General features: G+C 30.1%; 2 protein-coding genes and 1 long non-coding RNA gene across 7 annotated transcripts in view; 1 reads left to right on the plus strand and 2 right to left on the minus strand.

Moving 5' to 3' along the window:
• Positions 1–7,677, minus strand: part of LOC134715704 (uncharacterized) — a 44,103-nt gene extending 36,426 nt beyond the window's left edge. The window contains exon 1 of one of the 2 annotated variants that reach the window (XR_010106797.1): positions 7,602–7,677. This is a non-coding gene — a long non-coding RNA (uncharacterized LOC134715704). Of the gene's footprint in view, positions 1–631; positions 733–7,601 lie in introns of those variants that run through there. The other variant, XR_010106795.1, reaches the window with a different exon arrangement.
• Positions 1–21,350, plus strand: part of LOC134715610 (tetraspanin-18B-like) — a 47,445-nt gene that overhangs the window by 16,841 nt on the left and 9,254 nt on the right. For 2 of the 4 annotated variants that reach the window (XM_063577905.1, XM_063577914.1), the window contains exons 2-6: positions 728–898; positions 11,060–11,230; positions 13,403–13,603; positions 18,720–18,794; positions 20,944–21,063. In XM_063577905.1, the coding sequence (XP_063433975.1) occupies positions 728–898; positions 11,060–11,230; positions 13,403–13,603; positions 18,720–18,794; positions 20,944–21,063 (738 nt within the window). Of the gene's footprint in view, positions 1–727; positions 899–10,353; positions 10,510–11,059; positions 11,231–13,402; positions 13,604–18,719; positions 18,795–20,943; positions 21,064–21,350 lie in introns of those variants that run through there. The other 2 variants (XM_063577932.1, XM_063577922.1) reach the window with 2 other exon arrangements.
• LOC134715605 (VWFA and cache domain-containing protein 1-like) overlaps positions 16,135–21,350 on the minus strand; it is a 157,500-nt gene continuing 152,284 nt past the window's right edge. Inside the window, exon 30 of the mRNA XM_063577896.1 lies at positions 16,135–16,145. The gene's annotated coding sequence lies outside the window, so the exon portion shown is untranslated. The remainder of the gene's footprint in view (positions 16,146–21,350) is intronic.

The raw sequence follows: 21,350 nt of genomic DNA on the forward strand, positions 1-21,350 counted from the left end.
GGTAAAGATAATAACAACGCTTTTAATTTTCGATACGAATATCTGTTGTTTTAGTCTATGGCGACATTAAATAATGTGAATAATTTGGAACTCGATTTATATGTGTGTGCAAATTGTGGTATTATGATTTGAAAGGAATATATATGCATTTCACCTGAATTAATATACAGGTAACAAGGTAAGATGTCAACCGCCATGTAAACATACACATACAATCGACATATATTTAAATCAAGGATAATTTTCTTTGTGTTGTGTCTAATACCATTCCATTGATCAATAAACACATTTTTTCAGAAAAATGAAATGATCACGAGTAAAAGCCATTTTATACAAACTTCGCAGTAATTATAGTCACGTTTTCTTTAAAGTGTATGATATTTTTACGGGAAATAGCTTGTATAGTCAAGGCGATTGGAGAATCGAATGACATTAAACGAACTGCCTTTCCTTGGTTACAGAAATATGTTCAAAAAGGATTATCTATTGCATGTATATTGCCCTCTAGTCAAAATTCACAAATTTGAGTTACCCTTAATAGATTGTAATATTAGATAATATTAAGAGATAATACATCAGTATATCCTTTAATACACCATTTAACATTTGTGTGGTTTGTCATAGCATTTACCTATATGTCCCGGTAGGATTTAGTGTGTGTACCACTTGTTTGGAAGAGAGAATGAACAGGGAACGAAATTGTCACATTTACAATAATTTATCATAGGTAAAACGGATACAAGACTCATTGCAAACCATTAGAAACGTAAATACTGACAGTATGGCGAACACATCATCAGGGAAGGAAAAGGATAAAAAGAGCAAACGAAAACTCAAGGATAAGGAAAAAAAGGAAGCCGTTGCCTTGCTTGGTGGGGCAGGCAGCAAGCCACCTAAGGTATGTTCGTGACTGACATGCAGTGATTTGAAGTCGTGTTGAGTGAGATTTATAGCCTAAACACTTTTATTTGTTTGAATGTTTCATGTTGTAAAATGTTTGATGTGATTCTTCTTCAAAAACGTACAGTACTGACTATTTCCACCGAGGTGGTCCTTGCAGAACTATTTTTTTTAAATACCCAAATTGCGTCAGTCTTTTACAAAAGTTGGTGGTAAAACCTAAAAAAAGTTCAGACAACCACTTTTCTAGAGTGGCTAGTTGTATACCAACTTTTTATCAAGTAGTTGGCTTTTATTTTGGGATAGGGTAGGAATGAAATTTTCAACAACACATTCAAATACAAAACAGTATCTTTTTATTCATAAGTTATGTTGTAGTTATGATATTTGCTAGGATTTCTCATCAAAAACGTGTGTCTTCTTTTATTTGGGGATGGATAGTGGGTTGAATTTTTGAAAATACAATTAAATAAACAGATTTTTGTCAATATATGTTTTTGTTGATAAATTATGTTGTGATATATTTACATATTTAACATTATAGTTTCCGACCTTTTTCTTACGTAATTCCATTTAGAAAGCTTTTTTATTAGAATATATTACATAAAAATTACATTAATATTTGCTTTTCTTTGATGATGACATTTACCATGTTTATAGTTTTGGTACATGCCGTGACATGGGTTATGCATTATATGTTAAATAAAATATCATACATTTAGAATTCTATTAAACATAAAGCAGAAAGTTCTGAAACAAGTAAAAATCTAAATATTTGTAAAGTTTTAATGGAAAGGGACTAAGGTGTTAAACTGTAGCCTGTATTTTCAGTTGTTAAAAGATTAAAAAAAACACACATTTGAATGGAAACATCGCGTCCAGTATGGCCGTACAAAACACACTATGTAATGTACAATATATTGGATTAGGTGTTAAACATCGAACATGTATTGTTTTGCCAATTTCATCAGATAGAGATGGAAGGTGACATTGACAGCTATCAAAAATATGTCATATCTAATTATGGAATTGCATGTTGTGATTACATGTTATCGTAATGTGTCCACTGTAAATGCAATTGAATATGTATGTTGGAATGTACACATATGTAAGTGTGCTCTTCAACCAAGATATTAAAAAAGGACAAAATGCTAAAGGACAGACATGAATTTTTACGACTTGTTATGACCCCGAGCAATTCAATGGCCAGTCAGGACATTTAATTTTACCTACTATAAATATTCAAACTTAAAATATATGTTAAAGGTGAGAGAGTATTACATACATGTTTTACTTCAGTTCACAACAAAATGATAGTGGCCCATATGCTAGGACCTTCAGGTCAGCAATTTTGTCGACTGATGGTATTGTTCTTGCCCTTTATACAAATTTTAACGAACTTTTTTGTGGATATATTTTGTACCCAGAATAAAACGGGATTCATTGATTGGTTTGTTTAAAGTTCAGTTGCAAATATTTCATGAATATTTGAGACGAGAAAAATAGAAATACACCTTGACTATACAATATGATTATGTAGGTTCTGCAATCTATAGCTTTATCTCATTGTTGAAGTCTGTACAGTGATATATAGTTGCTTACCTTTTTCCTCATTTGGTCTATGGGGGAGAGCTGTCTCATTTGTTCTATGGGGGAGAGATGTCTCATTTGCAGTCATACCAATCTTGTTTGTGTATATAATGGATAAGATCATAACTTTTGCCTGAAAGAGACTATTCCCTATTAATCATTGAATGTAAGATTTCACCAACGTGTAAACCACTAGCATGGGCACTAGCATTCCCATGCTTTGGTTGAGATACATGTATATCTAATTAGCTATCCTCGATGGTTTTCAACGTTTCCAGTCGTATTTTTTTCATATGTAAAACTTGCTTTTGAATTTGTTATATCATTATGTTTTGAAGACAATCGTTCATGATTTCTTGGTGTTGAAATTTTGTTTTAAGTTTTGTCTGTTGAATATCTATTACCTACTGGTGAGTTATGTCAGCATTTTCTTATAAAAATTAGTTATATGTATCATCGTGTCCGTAATGGCGATAAATCTTCCGCTACCGGAACGTAATTACATCAAAAATCAATCCGACAAAAGATACAGTCCGGAGCAACTTTTGATGAAGTTCTGATATCTAATATTATAGACACCATATACGGATTCTTTTCCTGCTGCCAATTATAAAACAAAACTTATCTGCGTCTTATTGTTTTCTCTCATTGGACTCAAATCGAGTCCACTGAGTGGAATATTCAGAGGTTCAGAAATAACAATTTAGCTTACATGTTACAAATAATGATTTGGTTGAACTGAAATGTGACATTTGAAATATACTCATCTTCAGTTTTGCTTTTGGTAAATGTTATTTCATATGGACTAAGCAATAGGCAATGGATAATCAGGGATGTTTATTTCGAAAGGTTACCGAAGATATGAGGTACAGATACTTATTTGGTTTTGGGGTAAGTTCATTCGGACTCACGTGCATTCGTAATCAACGTTTTAATTCAATTTTTATATATCATCCTTTTATAAGATTAAAATAGCAAAGACCCTGGTTGCATGTACAATGCGATTGATTTGGATAAAATATCGCATTAGTGTTCATTTATTTGTGCTTCACGGTAACTCTTTTGAACAATGTGACAGTAAATTTATTTTACAAAAATGAATAGACAAAATGATTGAAACCGTGAAAACGAGGGCATATATAATACACTTGAAATACAGTCACCTGTAGTGATCTGAATTGAAACATAATATGGGGTTTCAATACGTTTAATCAAAATTAATGATGTGCCTGTCCAGTTCTTTAGTTCACGACCTCTTGTTCATGTTGACTGCTCTTTGGTTAAAGTTAAACGTGAGGTTGGAGAACCAGAAATATTAACTCCTTCATGAATATTAGACCCCGCCACTTTGTTATGTGACTGTCCCAAGTAAGAACCTTATAGTTCAATGGGTGTCGTTGGTGTTTGTCTGTCATATTTGTAAATGTTTACAGTCGCTTAACATTCTCCCATAGTCTTTTTCCAAAACGATGTTTTGTTATATATTTAAAGCTAGTCTCTTCTCCTCTGTCTTGCCGCGACAAGGAATCCCCAATTGTGTTGCTGAAACAGTCATTATTTATTATCTATATTTCTTTGAATATTTTATGGTCCTTCTTTTTGTCAATTGTTTTTCTGGTTTTCACATGACAAAAATAAAACTCCCTTTATTCCAAAACCCATGAAGAAACATTCCAATAATTAAATTCATTAGAGCTATGACATAATGCCATCTTAAAACCAAGGGATTGAGGATAGCAATCTCGTTTTTGTCGCGTTTGTTAAAATATTTGTGTGAAATTGAAATCAATAAATGATAGGCACATCAAACTTTCTGTTGTGAATGATGAGTGCTGAACAAGGATGTAGAATTTTTACAATAGAAACCAAGATGGAACAGGTATAGTACTTTCCTTTCCATATACATGCATGCAAGATGTATAGATATTTTCTGATTCATTATAAAAACACACTAGTTGCAGAGACGATACGAAATATTGAATGAATTCAAAAGCTGTCAAGAAGTAGCAGTCTTGATCCCGGTTGAATTAAATGGTGAAATGAAAAGATTTCACTATGCATAAAATTAATGGGCGACATTTATTTATTTTTTGTAAATGGTTGAAATTTGATAGAACGCATGTTTGAAAAGGAAGAATTTGGTGTCACTGCTTTGGAAGCAATCGATAAAATTCTCATTTTGAATATTTAATGCTGCAAAATAAATAATAATGGTTAAGTGTATCTGAGTATCGAAAATACATTTGTTCTTGTTTCGAGTTTCGAGCAACAAATATGATTTATTGTACCATGATTGTATTAACAAATATGGAATAAAGGACATGATGTAGGCAAATTTATTCTTCTGCTTATACATCTGATGTAATGGATATTGTTGTCTCTCATTTGGCTTGATTGAATTCATTCGAAAATGATGAACAGTTAGAGAGCTGGATTTTGAATATATTACTATACAAACAAATCAACAGCAGACATAATAAAAGATGGATCAGACGGTTTATCTTCAAAAGCCATAAAATATTGCACCCTCCTCCACCCCACCCCAACCCCCCAAAAAAGCAAGACAAACAAACAAACCAAATTAATAATTATCTTCAACATCAACTTGCAGAAATATAAGTTTGTATTTAAAAAAAAATAGCCAAAGAATACATTTAATGTGACACACACGAACCATATCGTTGATGTTAGGATATAGGAATGTTATCTTTTGAATGATTCAACAATATTATATCAAATATTGATCTAGCTTTCAAATAACCCTGTAATTCGTTTACAAAATATTTGAATGAAATAATCAATTGTTCATCGCGTTTTTTGTTGACTTTATACAACAGGTTCATACCAAAACAGAAAAAAAGACGCCATTAACACGATGGCCAGTCTGCAATATCGCAACCTTTAACATTAAACATTCATGTAATTTATGTGTATATAAATAAGAGTGATTCAAATGCATATGTTGGAATTCTATATGTGCATGTAGAAATTACACAGAAACCAATTCGTGCATGAAAGTAAGGCAGAGTGGTATGATTTTCAATGAGACAACTTTCCATGCACCAGAAAAAAAGACGATATTAAAAACAGCTATACTATAAGTTAAAGGACGTCCATCAATAATGACCAAATCCATGCAAAATGGGAAGCTCTAAAAGGTCCGGCATGACAAATTTTGAAACAATATAAAGAGGAAACGATGGCTTGATTTATTCTATATATATGGCAGACCACACGCAATGCAACATGTCATGATAAGCATAAGGGACACTGTTTTCCTGTGCCTTGAATAAAAGGTCTTGCCTTTGTTTTTTTCTTAATATTTTATTGAAAATAAAGTTTTCCCCCCAGAAATATTAGAATTTATTAAATTTTGTATTTCACAATTTTCGTCATCAATATCTAACTTTCATCCGCGAGAGAAAAGCCAAGTGTTGAATAAGATGTTGTTATTAATTTTCACAACATATGCATGTTTTATAAATTTATTCTTATACAGTTAGTTTCTTTTACGGTAAACACATATTTCTTTAAGTACAAAGGTAATCTTTTATGGATGTTTGATACACACAGAATATCACGAACGCCTTGGGCACACAAGCAAGATTTTGTGAAGTTTAATGTTGTAAGAAGGAAACAATGTGCATCGCAGGTATTTGTTTGGATGCGGTTTACACTACATGTACATGTCTTTAATGATATGATATAATTTTATCGGTCTTTCCTATGTCTGTATATTATTACAAAAATAAGGGAATGTGGTGATTGTCAATGAGACAACTATCTAAATATAAAGTTTAGATGAAGCGAGTGTAAGCAACTAAAGGTCACAGTGAGAAAAAGCAATACTGTATAGTCAAATATTTCGGCTCAGATCATCACAAAATTGCATACTCATATGACGTCAAAATCATATACGTTCACCCGGGATAAATGCTTTTTATTTGGATTTCAATATAAAACAAAAATATTTTACTGTTTCAAATCATAGTGTATTGTTTTGTGTGTATATATGTCATGCTGCCTGTCAATATTGGTACACTAAATATTCCTATTTTTATTTACCTGGAGTTATCACTGACGTCATAATGTTTGAACCAACGTTAATAAGTTCGACTCAACATTAAATCAAGTCTGTTTATGACAAAAATAGAAGTGTAGAAAAATTATCTAAAAATGAAATTTTCCATTTGAACTCGTACTATACTATAGTACTTGAAAAAGAATACTTAATTTGAATTGGGACGACCATCTTGACATACATAGCCAGTCGTAGATAATGATTTATATTGAAATATCAAATAAAAGGAAGATAAAGGTTAAAGATTTGCTTTGAACTTTCTGAAATTTCATTGTGATAAAGTCTACTCTGTGAAGACCCGCACCATTGGCTTTTTATTCAGTTTGTGTATTCCGAACTTGCTTTTAATTTGTACCTAACAATCTTGACAGAGGCTGGTCGCAATTCCCAATTTTGAATTTCTTAGTTCCATAGAAAATTGTTTTAAATATGTGCTCTCTCAATCACTGTATAAATTACGACACAATTACGACAATCAAAACGATCACGATTGTACTGTGGATTCATTTATTTTCGTAGATATCAATTTTCGTGGATTGAGAAAAACTTGCATGTTCGTGGATATTTGATTTCGTGGTTTTGATAAACTTTGCAGATACATTTGTTATTCGTTGAACGTTTAATTTCGTGGTTCACCTGTACCCACGAAATCCACGAAAATTGGTATCCAACGAATAATAATGAATCCACAGTATACTATTACTCTTCTTTGGAATTTGATTGATTGTTTGGGACAAGTACCGATCGGAATCATACAAACAATCACCATTTTATAATCGATAGAACACGATACGTAAATAACATCGACCTTTTCGTCTCCGTAAGTCATACAGTAAGACCCACGAAAAATTGTGTCCTTTGGCTGTTAAGGATGTATGAATACACAGTCACATTGACCTCTTTCTTCCATTTGTTTCGTTGATTGATATACTGTAACGTTTGATTTTTGTAAATTATATATTTTTTTACGGTCCTATACAATAGACTTAGTCAGAAACAAAATACGTATATCGTACGGGTCTAAGCTTACCTTTTCCGGTACGTTGACATGCGACGATGGAGCACTTGCGATTTCCGCTCACACTTAAAAATTGTGAAAGTCGTAGTTTGATTTTACTCTAATAGTACATTAAAACAATGACTTTAAAGTAGCACAATACAAAGTTTTTTTAACTTCCAATCTTCAACCTTTAAAATGCTGTTACTTTTTTAAACTGATTATTTGATCCTTACTTAATGCTGAACATCCAGTAGCAACTATTATAAAGTGCTTTACAGATGAGCAACACATACAAATTTAAGTAGAACAAAGACATGATCAAAGGCGGATCCAGAGGGGCCTTGGTTCCCCTTTCGTGGGAAAAATTTGATTGATGAATTAGGAAATCACTGAAACATGACTGTAGCGGGCCCCTCAAATGAAAAAACAGTGCCCCCCTTTACATAAAAAAGTTCTGGATCCGCCACTGATGATACCAAATGATTTAGATGCTGGGCAGGCTGTAATACCGTGTCTATAGTATTTTGTTAAATGCAACCGACAGAAAGAAAAAGACATCTCAAGTATAATTCCTTGATAGAAGTTAAAACTTGATTAATAATGTATTTGCTTTAACTTTACCTACATTGACAAAGGGATTTCCGGATTTTTTTGACATTAGAAATTCCTGCATACAAAGTTTATGTACACAATTTGAGATAAAAGTATCTGATAATTAGCTCAGAGACCACGACAAAGCTAAGGTGCATGTTGTTGTTCGGATCAATATCCCACATTGTATGCGGTATTTACAATCAGAAATCTTAATTTACAAAATGAAAGCAAACAAGCAAAATACTTACATGTACTTAGCAGAGACATATATAGTACTGTCACTTGCGTATGTCTCTGATATTATAAATAATTGTATTACATAGGCATGTATACATTGAATTTATCCATATAACTTATGAGCAAGATAGTTATGTCAATCGATTTTACCTGGGTGCTAAAAAAAAACCAGGCGATCATTGTCACGATTCATGAAGAATAAAAGTCACGTATTAAAGGAATAAACCATTCTTGTTTATTAAAGCAGGTTGCTTAACCTCAACCTGAGACACAAAGGGGTGGTGGTGCATTTTTTCTTAAATTCAGTCAGGAATATGGCAGTTCTAATCTAATAGTTCGTTTCTATGAATGTTGCATTGTCGTTTTGTTGCACTTGAGTGTTTCTGTTGTTTCGTTGTTTTCCTCTTATAGTTGATGTGTTCCCCTCGGTTTTAGTTTATAACCCGAATTTGGTTTCTTTCAATCGATTTATGACTTGAATAGCGGTATACCGTAATGGTACCTTTATTTATAGAATTTAATTGATACATAGTATTGTTTCTGTTCTAAATACAGTGGCAGATCCAGTGGGATCTTGGAGTTGGACCCCCTTTTTTGGACGATCAATGCATTTGAATGGGGACATGTGGTTGGAACCCCCTTTTTTAAATGGTTTGATCCGCACCTGAAATATATATAGCAAGCTTCTTTTAAATATTTTGTCAATGTTCGATTATAAATCATTTACTGTCGACTCTCGGCTGTAAGAAGTAACAGAAATCCTCGTGTCTGCAGAAGAAAACTATATTAGATGAATAGCTGATCGTAGTTTGAAGGAAAAAAAACCACCTGTCACCACATGATAAAAGTTATTATTATAACTGTCAACGAAAAAAATGTGAACTGCTTTTTGCAGCATAAGTTACGAAATTAAGTTTACGGTAACTTTGTTAGGCTACTGTTTGACGCTTAATTAAAATAGTACTTTTGCCGTTTTATAGAGACACAATGCTTGTCTGGCAACACATTATAAGCTTGGTCTTGTTCATTATCTTTTCTTTACGGTAGGACCCTCAAATCAAGTTAAACTTTATATTAGATCCTAGGAGTATAACAAAATAACCCAGCTAACGTATGTAACAGACTTGTCAAATCTTTGTGGTGATTATTAGGCAAGGAGTAACATCTTTTTTTTAAGATTTTTGTTGTTGCATATTTTGTTGTCAAGTACACACATTTAATCAGATACACGTTTTTCCTCATTTGGTGTAGATGAAACATGAATAACATATTTCGGAACGACTTAAAAAGTAATATTAGTTCTGAAGTAAGAGAGAGAGAGTTTAGAATACACAAGTATTATGCTAGATGAAATGACTTAAGAAATGAAGATCCGAAATTAGCCTTAACTGACAGATCTAATATAATGGAAACAATTTCGGGATCTTAATGAGATCTGAATGAACAACGTCCTAACATGAATTTATAACTATGAACATTTTGAAACTGCAAATTAATAAGGTACAGAAACACAAAAAAAAAGTAAATATCTAGAAAGGGTCAATTGATGTTTACATGTTGGTGTAATTTCAATTATAACTGTAATCAAGGATTTGTATAGGAAGACCTTACTATATAAATCCTTGCTATATTACAAGTGATCCATTTAGAATTTATAGATTGGTGTAGCCAAGGATTTGTATAATAAGATCTTACCATACATATTGTTGGTGTAGCAAATAAAACAATGAAGACAAAATCCCTAATTAATCTAAGAATTGAAATCAAGGCCCAAATAACTTTTCTAAGTGGAATCCTTACATTGCTTTATAAAAGATACAGCCAGTTTATTTCAGTATCATTTGGCAGTTAAGTAAACCTTTTGAGAGCAATGGACTATTTAACAACAAACTTGTGGTCAGTGTGAAATTAAAAGTTTAAATCAATAAGAAATCAGGGATCTTAACTTCTTGAGATTATATACTTATTGTGATCCACACCTGTATTTCGCAATACTCATTGAACTTACAATGACGGATATTAAATACACCTTAGATATATAAGGAAAGCCCAAGTATTTGATAGTTATTTGAGGTTATTTATATTGAACAGATAAGATAGTTAAATGGTAAAGTATATTTTTGAGAACATATTTGAAAAACCCACATAGATAATTGTGTATTATTCAGTTGTGCAGATGTAAATATTTAGTACATTTGTTCTGAAGATTTAAAGTTCTGATGTTTTCTGTCCTAAATAAATATGCTTGTCAATAAATATTTTTAAGTATGAGATATATAAGATGTTATTTTGTTTACTACTCTCATATAATCAGAGGTTGCATGTTACATTCAATGTTACTTTTCTATAGTAGATGCTCACTGTTGCATTAAATATTGTACAAAATAATATGAAAACTATTATCCTATCCATTTGTCCATATAAACAATTGCTTAATGTTTATTTTGACAAATTGTCAAAAATGCTCATGAAGTAATGCTATTTTGGAATGACTTTGTTTATATTAAGGCCAAGTAGCACTAATTTGTTGTCATTGAACTATAAGTTTACTAGACAACAGAGAATGAAGCAGAGGCTTGGTGATAATTATAGTGCATATTTTATTTTATAGATTGCAATGACTTTGTTGTAATGTTTTGCATTATTGTATTTTGCAGCCATTAAAACATAAACGAGCCAATTCTATGGACATGAACCATCGGGATGATGGTTACTTGAAGCATAAAGATCCTCGGCTGTACAGGAGACAGTCTACAACAGTGGAAATACAAACACCATGTTTTAAATGTCTCAGAAGTGCTCTACATTGTTATAATATTGTTGTTTTAGTAAGTTTTGATATTTATACTGAAGCCAATTTGAGACAACAATACAAGAGAATAATCCACTTAAATTCCGTTTGAAGGGTAAAATGAATTATATTATAATCAGGGCTTTGTAATGATTTCAGGGACATAAACGAACAATAAGTTAGAAATGCAGAATCCTTTACCTTTTTATTTTTTTTACTTTACTACAAATTGTTGTAACCACATTTAAATTTATTGGACCTTGAATCTTAGAGGTACTGTAAGTACCTATCCTGGATAGTTTTTTTTTTAACAAAGTCTTTAAAGCTTGCTTTTAAAACATATGAATTTAGCATGTTTTTTCTGTACAAAACAATGTATTTTTGAAATGGTGATCATCCTGAATATGCATTTACATAAAAAAAAATGGCCTCTGGTATTTAGAACCTATCCATATATTTGATTATTATCCTCTAGTTATATGTTAATAAAGGTTAAGACATTGACAGCCTATAATGAGTCCAAAGTTTACTTTGAACTAGAAAAAACTGGACATTTGAAATTGTTTACATGTATTTCAACATACTGTCAAAAATAAACTGGGAAAATCAGATAATATGTATAATACAGTATTGTGTTTACAACCATTTAAAGTGTGATAATTTAAGAATGTCCCCAATCTGTAGTTTGTATTGTTGTTCAGATTTTAAATACCTTTGTTACTAGAATATTACTTTGGACTTTAAATTTGATTTGTGTGATGTTGATTTCACCCTGTTTTAAGAAATAACATTCTCATTGAAATAGAATGAGTTTAATTTTTATATGAATCAGTGAACTGTCAAAAGCTAAAGGTCGTTGGTTTATCTTATTTATAGGACTAGATTAAACATTGCCCTCTAGTAAAGAATAATAATAAAAGTGTGAGGTTTTATATTTGTTTATACAAACAAGGTTTATAGTCTCTATCATAGTGTTGATCATGTGATAGAAATAAAGAGATAGACATCAATTAGACGGGAACATTAACCACAATAAAAAATTAGAAAGGACACAGTGAAAGAATCTTTTTCACATTCTGTATTCCCATAGTTATACAGAATGAAAAGATATAGGGTAGATATGTATGATGAACAGCTTGAACATTTCTAAATTCTATTTATCCAAATATCATTTTGGAAAATTTCATTTATCCCCCCTATTTTCTTCCCTTAATGATATTTTTCATATATAGTGACTCTTAAAGAGGAGTAAGGTCAGATATAGGATAGATTTTTATAATGAACAGCAAAACAATTTTTAATTATTATTACTCAAATATCACTAAGTTATGTTCATTTATCCTCCCTTTTTCATCCCTCTATAATATTTTCTCAAATAGTGTCGTCAATAAAAAAAACATCTGTGGTTTTGTAGGTTCATAACAATCCTGTACATGTACTAAACTTCACAAAGTACATGTTGTAAACAGACAAAAAAAATGCTGATATATTGTTTTAAGTATGCACTGAATATCATTGACTTTGGGATTTCACTTTGCCTTAGGCATTGATAGTACATAGATGATTACATTAAGTCTGACCCATATTTAAGACTTTTTAAACTTAGGAAAGGTGAACAAAGAGAAGATATATGAATTTGTCATTTATAACTGGAAGGTTAAGAATCTTATTGTGATTTATAACACTGCTTATTGTAACAAGTCCCTTATAATGTTGAGAGCTATTTACTTTTGTTATTATGAAGATGTATATAACTGGTGGAAAAAAACTTTCTGGCTCCCATAGTTAATTTAAAATATTTAAGGCTTAGTGTACTTTTATTATAAAAACCCTTGATGTTTTTGTTGTATGATTTGTCAATAAGATTTTTGTATATTTATATATGTTGTCCATTTTTTGAAGATGTTCATATTTATATTTTATAAACAAGAGCATACAAAGAAGATTTAAAACAAATTCTTTTAATAGAAACAAATATATTGGTACTGAATCCAGGAAATTAACATTTACCAAAAAATAAAAAGTTTTAAGTAAGAAAACAAATTCATGAAAAATAGTTGACCAATGAAACACTGATTGGTGGTAGAGAAATGAAGAAATGATAATAGCTATATGGTTATAAATAGATCTTAAAATTCCTCTTATAATTGTTATTTCAAATTTAATCAAAATTGATGAGCACTAAAACTCTAAAAAAAATATTTTTCAGATTATGGGATGTGGAGCTTTAGCTGTTGGAGTGTGGTTGTTAGTGACAGACTTTAGTGCAAGAGAAATCTCTGTTATAGTTCATACAAATTTATTTGAAATTGGGACATATTTAATATTAGGTGGTGGAGGACTCATAGCATTGTTAGCATTCTGTGGCTGCTGTGGAACCATGAGAGAAGATAAATGTATACTTGGTTTTGTAAGTGTCATCAAAAAGGTTATATTTAGGGGATGGCTGAAGCGCAGGATTTTCTTGCTCCATTGATGACCCCTTGGTGGCCTTTCAGCTTTTATCTGCTCTTTGGTCGGGTTGTTGTCTCTTTGACATATTCCCCATTTCCATTCTTAATTTCATATGTTTGAGTCCCTATCAATGAACATAAAGACAGTGTTCATGAAATTATACAAAGGATTCCTGGTTATAATTAAGTAGTTCAGCTATCAATTCCCCCAAAAGCATTTCTTTAAGACTTTCATATTAGCACAGTCTTGTGAATTCTAATTTTTAGCTGGTCTTGAATCTATGCACATACTTATTTGTTTCTGCATTTATAGTTAAACTATTAGGAATTGCTCTTACTGAGGTTAAACCTCTCTTCTAAATTTTCTATACAAATATTAAAAATAATGTTTTGACGACAAATGAAAACCTATGAAGATTGTTTGATAGTAAAAACAATTTGCCTATATACCGAGAAAGATATTAAAGACCGAGGACAAAAACCACTATACAGCAAACATACCAGTAAATACAAAATTTAAAACATGAATTGAAGAACAAATAATGAAAATGTATATATTTATCTGTTTTGGAAAACTATAATTACAAAGAAGGCTACCGATACTCTTTTTCATAACTCATTATAATTTTTTAGCTAAGTTAATTCTTTTTTTTTTTAAATTTCGCAATATACCAATATACGCAGTAGACTAAAATAAGATTTGTTTTACTACATATCAAATCTGTCTTACCAACCTAGGTGGGAGACCATTAGTTAGAGCTTAACAAAAATAGCTGTCATTCCAAGTTGGATTTTGAATGCCTATTAACAAAACTATACAAATCAATACTTCAGCCTACTAAAGAAGTAAAACATAAAATGATTTCACTTTAAAATATAAAAACAACAGCTAACATGTAATACGATTAGGGTTTTGTATTTGATGTTTTCTATGTTCGTCTGATCATGGAAGTACTATGCTTACTATTTAACCATGGTCTAATTTCATTTATTGTACAATTTACAATCGAACGTAAGATGTCATGTTACCAAATATAAAAAGCAATTTAAGTTGTGGTTTAGAATTTTCGATATCGATTGCTATTATTGATTGTTGCTTCAAGCTGCTGCTTTTTCTGCCTTTGACAACCAGGTAGAGATGTAACAGTATTGAATTTTCAATACAATTATTCCTGTTCCGCTTAACTTTGAAATAAAAACAAACAAATTTCCTGTATAATATAATCAAAATACCAAATAAACGTTAATTTTCTGTTAAATTGACTGGGGTGAAAATAAGTAAATGTTATAGATTTTTTTTTCGTTTGCCGTTAGCTTTTGACTTTATAATAATCTCATTAATAACATTAACAATTGTGTATTGTTTAGCCAGAGGTTACCTGCAGGAGGTTTAAAAACAAATGTTTTTATACTTAATTATTCTACGTACTAAAAAGGGATTAGTAAAACCAGTTTGAGGGCAGATTGTTAAATATATATATCAAATCTTATTACGATTTATTATATAGTCCAATAAAGTACCAAAGGTTCTTTTATTAATCTTATTAATAACAAAATAATCCAATAAGAAAGCAAAGTGTATTGAAATTGTAAAAAGTCAACTAGGTTTTAAATGATCATTCAGGTAGGAATTTTTATGGTCCGATCTGTAGGCATGTTCTACAGACTGGTGGAATTTTGCCAGTTCGTCTAAATTCATAACACCTTTGACTGTATATTTTTAGATTCACATAATTAAAGAAATAAGCGCATTGACATATATTCCTTAAATAAGAATGCTACTTGATGCAGCATAAATTATTTTAAATATTTATGAGATCAGCTATTTTAAACATTGTAATTGCCTTATAGTATTACAAATTTGATAATCAGATTTACTGTCAATAATAAAATTGGAAATTCAACCCACAACTTTCAACATTTGTGAATTTGTCATTTGGAGATCATATTTACTACAGTATACTTAAAACCTGAGTTAATTCATCACTACTTTTGGTCAAAATAGAAATTTAAAAAAGGGTGTATTCAGTAAATTTATTGAAGTGTAAAACTATCTCAGTGTAAATATATTTTTAAAAGTAACATCTAGATAAACATATAAAACACACCTTGTGAACAATTTATATTTTTTTCTAGTTCATCATTTAATAAAAATCAAAATTTATGGTCCGATTCATGATGAATCTAAAATGGAAGAAGTAAAATATAATATGACCCAGTAAGCAAAGCAATTATAAAAGTGTGGACTGCTAGTGATTTGTCAGTAAGACAGGACTTTGCAGTATGGGAGAGTTGTTACTTTTTTAAAAACTTAATTCAACATATTTTTTATTTAAATGTACATTTGGTTTAATAAATTACTTTTTTTTATTTTATGATGTATTTAGTTCAATACATCAAAAAGATAAACTACATTGAATGACAGGTACTATATGTTAGCACCCTCTGTTTATAGATTATCTGAAATCTTAATATAGAATGTTATTTTCCCTTGAAGTCGTATAAGGAAAAATTTACTACATCTGTGAACAGTTTTGCTGTACCATACTGTTAACTTCTTCTTTTTTTTTTTCATTTTATGTTTCATATTACACCATTTTTTATAAGATTGCTGGAGACAAGCATATCATACACTTCTTGCACAGCTGTTTATTATGTTGTTATGAATCACACATTCGTTTTTATTATAGTAATTTCTGAAAACCATTTTATACCCAATTAAAAGAAGGCATAGTCGCAAATTATCAGGTATAACATCCAGACTGATTGATCATTTTAATAATTAATGCTCATAATAAATGAAACATCTAATGATTTCAAATATTTTACTATTTTTGTACATAAAAAAATCATTAATTCTCCTATTCACCCAATAAGATTTTCTATAATGTTGTTTTTAAATGAGGCATCAACAACCAAATCAGTGTAGAAATATCAATACAGGGTTGAGAGCATTAAAGCTGAGGATTTATCGATTGTCAACTTTGTTTTTAATCTAATCAAGAGAACATGTACACATGAGATTCATTCTATAATATGGAGAGCCTGACATTAACATGATATCATGGCTATGCTGCAGACATTTTGTTTCCAAATCCTTCATGCTTACATATGGCTGTACTGCAGACATTTTGTTTCTAAATCCTTCATGCTTACATATGGCTGTACTGCAGACATTTTGTTTCTAAATCCTTCATGCTTACATTTTATAAACCTCTTATTTTATTGTGAACCTGACATAAATATCAGATAATGGATGTTCTACAAACATTTTCAATTCAATTCCTTCATGCATGTTATTCACTTGGTATTGACCAAGCTTTAAATTTATGTCAGGTTTGCAATATTATAATATTGCAAACCTGACATAAATTTAAAGCTTGGACAATACCATACTTGGCAAACATTTTCATTCCAAATCCTTCATGCTTATATGTTATAAACTATAATAATATTATGAACCTGACATAAATATAATATCTTGTCCATACATGGCAGACATTCTGATTCCAATTCCTTCATGTAAAGATGTTATAAATCAGGAAAACACTCCTTTTATAAATAGACATAAATATGTACAAACAATATTTGAACAATCATTGCCTATGTAATAAAACATAAAAGCTATATGGGAAAAAAACAATCTTCAGGGAAAATTGAAATGATATACAAATGTAATAGGTTTTCTAAGATGATAAATGTCCATTTGTACTGAATAGCCTGGCATTTATTATGTTCAATATAACTGTGGTCTGATTATAAAAAAAACACATATACCTTAGGGATAACAACACAGTTAACAAGTTGATTCAAGAACATCATCAGCCTGTTTTCATGCAAGAAGGAAAATAAAATAAAATTCTCCACAATAAAAGATTTAAGCAAGATTCATTCTAAAATGTCTATTACATAATCAATTTCAAATACACCTACTAGTAACTGCAGTCCCTGTTATTCAATCTTACTACACTGGACATTTAGCCAGCAACAAGCCATCAATTAATAAATAAATTCTGCTCTACCACATAATCTTACCACATAATTCTATATTGGAACATCTTAATGAAGGGGTGCTAGGAAATTTAGAGAAGGTTGACTGACAAGGCTTTATATAAGTATTGAATGGAAAAAGTCTGAGAAGATAATAGTCCTAAAAAGACAAGATTAAGCAAATTATTAACTTAGACACTGCAATTTCATATAATGCTAAGCTTGCCTGAAAAAGTCAGAAAAAATAAAAGGTCCCTCTAACTCCCTTTAAATTTCTTTTTTTTATTATTTACCAATGCATCAAATAACTTCATTTTTACAGATTTAAATAACAAGCATATCTGTGTCCCGAGATCTGTGTCTCTTTCTGTGTCCATATTAGACCTTAGTACTATCTGTCAATGTTATTTTATTAGTCAACAATAATCACTTCAAATATGAACTCAATACAGATAAATTTCATAGGTGTGTATGCACCAAATTTATTGGATAAAGAAAATTCATATGGTACAACTCTAAAGCAAAACAATCTAGAATCTTATCTGAACTGCTATTTAACTACAATTGTGTGCTGTTAAAACCTCTTGTTCTTTTAGTAACTAAGTGTGTTCCATACATAATTTTTAGAAAATTTGTTTCAAATGTCAATGATACAGCAACCCAACAACACAAGTTATTAAACAGACATTTGGGTATCAAGTAGTGAACTGTTCACCCTTCCTTTTCTATAGTGCAAATATGTATGAAACTGGTCTTTTAATCCAGTACTGACATCAATCCCACCTTAGGTTTTAAATGTTTATGGATTTGCTCTAATCTTTATCTATGCAGAAACTTTTAATAGATTTAAGACAAATTGTCAATTAAGAATATTCCTGTATATGTTTGACTGATTGAAATGTATATTTATTTCTTCATTCTTCATATTTATGTTGGGTTTTTTTGCCTCATAAAAATAAACATTTCTATTAACTTAATTATATTTTAACATAAATCTTTAGATTATTGACAGGAAATTAGTATTTTGTGTTTAGAAAATTTGTATTGATATTTACTGATTGTTCTGTATTTTTGTATTTACAGTATGGAGTGGTTTTACTATTAGTTTTGTGTGCTCTTTGTGTTGGTGGAGTCCTTGCATTTACATTTAAAGCAACAGTAAGTATGAGAGATGGATTATATTAAAATGTACAATGACAAATTGATGCTGTCAAACTATTATTCTTCGATTTCAAGGTTGGTTAATTGTAAACATGAAATAATACCTTGACAAAAAATAGTTGTTCATGATGAACATTTCAGTGTAACTTCCATCAATTATTGTCAAAAGATTTCTTGTGAAAAGAGGCCCAGAAATTTTAAGCTTCTTTCCTCAAGTAATAGAAACTTGCAACCAAGAATAAAATTGCTTTTACTGTAGATCAATTAAAAACCTTAAATACACAAGTCCACCTTTCAAATATTGATAGTGTATAAATAAAACATAATGATTGCAAAAATCAATGATGCAAAGAAAAAAGGCTTTAATTATGTGTACTGTTCAAGTTATTTCTGATTAATGATTTATCAATAAGTACTAAAACATGACATCATCAGTAAGGACTTAAGATGACGTTCTATAAATAGATCATATTGACATCTGTAATGTCAGATGGAAGTTATTGATCCTGCATGTGAAATCATAAAAAAAACTTAAAACGAACAAAAAGAAATAAAGAAATGTCCATGTGAACCTCGAGATGTGAACAAGACTAAAACAAAACTCAATTTATTTTTGGATTACCAAAATGTTAAATCTCAAATATAGAATAACTCTAAAATCAAGTGCTTTAATGTATTGTATGCTTTTACAATGCTGGAACCATGAATATTAACTATAATTATGATGATAATATCAATTGCTGCCATGAATTGGACGAAATTGTCATAAGCTATATTAGATTAAAAAGTAAAGTACCAAGTTACCAACCACTAAGATCATTACAAGACTTACAAGAACTACAACAAAGGAAAGACTTAGTGAACAGAAAACTACCAAACACTAAAGATCATGACAAGACTTATAAAAACTACAAAGAACAAAAGACTGAATCAACTCAGGAATACCATGGAGGTCATATAACCTCCTGAATACCAATAAAAGATGACAAAGAAACAACACAAATACATTATACTCTCTTACATAATATCACATAAATATACTATGTAATCTTTAATAAGTAGAAAGTTACCATGTGAGCAGTAATTGTATTATGGTATATAATGAATGTTCAGATGAAACTTGACTGACTAGATTATATGTATATCTGATGTAATTAACTGTAACATTGAATTATAGTATACATTCTCTGTTATAATGAAGAGAGTATCTTTTACTAACAAAAACCGGATGAAAAATTAATTTTTAATGATGAAAAGTAAAGTATGTTAAACATTTTATTTGTGGAAGTGCCTAATTATGTTGAAATCAATATAGATCTAAAGTTGTAAACCCCCATTAAACTATAAAAAAATCAATGAGACAGTTAATATATTAATGGAAACAAGTTTTATTGAAAAAAAATTGAAACTAAACTAATGGAATTTAGAAAATAGGGCTCTCAGTAAATGTTCATGTTGGTAATCTTTCTGTGCTAATTTGCATATAAGCAAAGTAATATACAGGACAATGATTAATGAATATGGGTTAAAAGTTCTAAACTGTTTATTATTACAAATGTATATTAAATCTGATCTCTAATGATATCCCTGGTTAATCTTGATTCAAGTATCTTTATTTAAAACAGCCAGAAATACAGATGTTTTGTACAGAAATTGTAACATATGTCTTGATTCTAAGATATTTCTTATTTAAAGACTATAATATATTATTTTGAGTTCCTGATACTGTAAACAAATAACCTATCAACGATCGATCGTTTTGTTTATAACCAAGTTAATCTTGTTAATGATATATATAAGTTCTGCCTAATGAACTATAAATGCTTTTGCAACTATGAACAGTTTGATATAATGTTTGAAATATGTATAATAAGAATAATATAATATGAGGAGATGTCAAAAAGGGTACAACCAAAAAAAATAAACAAATCAGAAATAGATATATAAGGACAGATATGTATTGTCATTTGGAAATTGAAAAGGTTATAATTTTTAATATAACACTTGGTGGATAGAGTTGTGTTTGCATTTTAGTCCTTTTTATATTTAAACAAGTTTTTTCTGTAGTTTACAGATGAACTTGGTGTGGGTTTCCCATTGATGTTGCTATAAGCAAAACTAAATATTTGCCATGTTATATTTTCAGTTAAGAGCTGATATGTCAACAAAAATGATTAAATCAATCCAACAACAATACGGTAATGATGTAAGATCTAACTCTACAAACAGGCTGATAACTGACGCATGGGATTCCATGCAGAGGAAGGTATTAATAACAATTTAAAAGTTTAATTTTACAAACAAAATCTATTACATCCTCTTTTTACTCCTCAAAATGTTACCACACAAAATTCATTTTGTAACATTTTTTTTTTAGATAATTCTCGAACACCATATAAAATAAGAAGATGCACTATATATTTTTTTTTATTCAATTTTGTCACAATTTAAAAATCAGAATGTTTTTCTTTGTCTATGCTTTGATTTAAATCTCATTAGAAATACAATGACCCTAACCATACTGAATGATTTTGTAGTGCATTACGTATTTAT

The sequence above is a fragment of the Mytilus trossulus genome, chromosome 1, assembly GCF_036588685.1.
Source record: "Mytilus trossulus isolate FHL-02 chromosome 1, PNRI_Mtr1.1.1.hap1, whole genome shotgun sequence".
NCBI classification, from domain to species: domain Eukaryota; kingdom Metazoa; phylum Mollusca; class Bivalvia; order Mytilida; family Mytilidae; genus Mytilus; species Mytilus trossulus.